The sequence below is a fragment of the Rhincodon typus genome, chromosome 2 (genome assembly GCF_021869965.1).
Source record: "Rhincodon typus isolate 14 chromosome 2, sRhiTyp1.1, whole genome shotgun sequence".
Lineage (NCBI taxonomy): Eukaryota > Metazoa > Chordata > Chondrichthyes > Orectolobiformes > Rhincodontidae > Rhincodon > Rhincodon typus.
Genome location: NC_063333.1, coordinates 120718638 through 120721249, shown reverse-complemented (window position 1 = coordinate 120721249; position 2612 = coordinate 120718638). Strand labels below are relative to the sequence as shown.

Here is a 2612-nt window from a genome sequence, read left to right as displayed (position 1 = left end):
TTGCTGATCCTCAGGATGTCAGACTCAGATGACATTACCAAGCTATCATCTTCCTTCAGGCTGCTGATCATAGAGCTCTCCTGGGTGCTTCTTCTGGAAGAAGCAGGAGTGTATCTCAGCCAGTTCCAGTGTTCATCCTAGATCAAAGTTTATCTTGGCTTGCTAGCTCTCCACCTCCTCGAGATTGTCCTTGACATAAATCAACAACACCCCATCCCTTGTGTCTGTCTCTCTCTCTCTTCCCCCCCACCACTTCTGGACACCTTTGAAGATGAAGAAGTTCTTGATGTTCCCATTGACTGTTTCCCACCAGTCTACTGGAGACTCAAAGAGTCTCCAATACCTGTTATCCATTTTGAGCTCTTCAATGTGTTCTGGTGTCAATAGTTTCACGTTCAGCTTCCACGTTCCCTTGCTGGCCCGCTAGCCAGCCCGTAGATGACAGTCAGCCAGCAGGATGCGGTGGTCAGAGAAGACCACCAGCTTCACGTCAATGGAGCTGACCAAGAACATGCGAGACACAAACAGAAAATCTATCTTTGAGCAGACAGACTCGTCTGACCACAACCCGGTGTATCTACACTGCTCTCCGTCTGCAGGTGTGAAGGCACATGCAACTTGGTGACTTTAACCGTTTCCATCAGGATTCTGGACTTGACCATTCTGCTCCTTATATACATATAAAGCACCTTGGGATTTTCCTTAATCCTGTTTGTCAAGGACATTTCAAGGCCCCTCTTAGCCCTCCTAACTCTTCAAGTTCTTTCTTGCTTTCTTTATACCTTACATATGCCTCCTTTTTATTTTTCCTTTCTCTATACAGCACTCTCAAAGGGCAACCATTGGTTAAAATATTAACTGAAAATCAATTCAAATGCTAAGACAATCAGCGAATTCGAGAGCTATGCAGTTTACAAGAACAGAAACAATCATCCAAACTCTCTTGAATACCACAACTGGACTTACCTCCATCAAACTTCCAGGCAGTGCGTTCCATACCCTAATTACTTGCTGTGTGACAAAGTCCTTTCTCTAGTGATGCTTCTTTGGAAAAGATTTAAAGCTGTGTCCCCGGCCTGGTTCTCAATCCTTTCATGAGTGGAAACAGTTTCTCCCTATCAGTGCTGGTCAGACCTTTCGTGATTTTGAAAATTCTATCAAATTTCCTCAGCCTTCTCTTCTCCAAGGAAAACAGTCTCAACATTTCTAATCTTTCCTCGTAATTGAAGATTCTCATAACTGGAACCATTCTCATAAACTACTTCTCCACTCTCTCTAATGCATTTACATTTCCTATTAGGTGGTACCTAGAACTGCACACAATACTCCAGCTGAGGTCCAACCAATGTCCTGCACAAGTTCATCATAACCTCCCTACTCTTGTATTCTATACCCAATTAACGAAACCTAGAATACTGCTATGCTTTATTAGCAGCTCTCTATACTGTCATGCCATCTTTAATGACTTATACGCATATACAACCAGATCGCTGCCTCTGCAAACCCTTTATAATATCCCTTACTTGATACTGTTTCTCCATGTTCTTTGCAAAGTGCATAACTTCACATTTTTCCACAATGAATTTCATCTGCCACCTATCCACCCACTCTACAAATATGTCAATGTCCTACTGAAGGTCAACACTGTCCACTTCATATTTTGCAATGATCCCAAGTTTTATGGCATCCATAAACTCAAACTATCCCCTACCCACCATGATCTAGATCATTTATAATTCAGAAAAAGCAAGGGTCCCAAAACTGACCCCTGGATAACTCCACAAAACTTTTCCAGCCCAAAAAATTCCTATAAACCATTACCGTTTCTCATTCCTCAGCCAATGTTGCCACTGTCCCTTTTATTCCATGACCTATCACCTTCTGGATTGTTGCATGGCACTGCATGAAACGCCTTTTGGAAGTCCACGTATGCCACAACTGCAGCCTTCCCCTCATCAACTGTCAGTTACCTCTTCCAGAAACCCCCCAAAAAGTTGGTTAAACATAATTTTCCCATAAATCTTCCAAATTAATCCACACTTTTTCACACAATAATTAATTCTATCCCAAATAATTATTTCTAGAAGTTTCCCCATTAATTCTCTAATCTTTCAGCATAACTCAAAATCCAGAGCAGATTGAAAGATGGCATTTTTCTTTGTCTTTGCCTCTTCAATTTTCTCACTTCATTCAATATCCTTGGATGCGTCTCATCTGGTCCCATCTGCCTTATCAACTTGAAATGCTGAAAACTTATCCAATACCCTCTATTTATCAATTTTAAACCCTTTTAGTGACTGACTTTTCCTTCCCTGTCACTATGGCCTGGGCAGCATCTGCCTCATAGGTAAAGATAGCTGCTGGGTATTCATTTAACATTCAAACCATGATATCATCTTATTGGGTCTCCAGGAATAACCAAGGAAATAAGAGAACAAGAGATTAATATGTTAATTGAGGTTAACTGGGTGTGAATTTGAAACAAAAGGTGAATGTGAATTGGCTGTATAAATATGGCAAGCTAGTAATCAGTGGGTGGGAAGGGTACAGAGAGACAGAGACAGAGAGAGAGACAGAGAGAGACAGAGAGAGAGAGACAGAGAGAGAGAGAG

General features: G+C 41.6%; 1 protein-coding gene across 1 annotated transcript in view; it reads right to left on the bottom strand.

The window, feature by feature from the left end:
* Window positions 1–423: 423 nt before the first annotated feature.
* Window positions 424–2612, bottom strand: part of LOC109923135 — a 29996-nt gene continuing 27807 nt past the window's right edge. The window contains exon 5 of the mRNA XM_048608905.1: window positions 424–593. Within this exon, the coding sequence (XP_048464862.1) occupies window positions 424–593 (170 nt within the window). The remainder of the gene's footprint in view (window positions 594–2612) is intronic.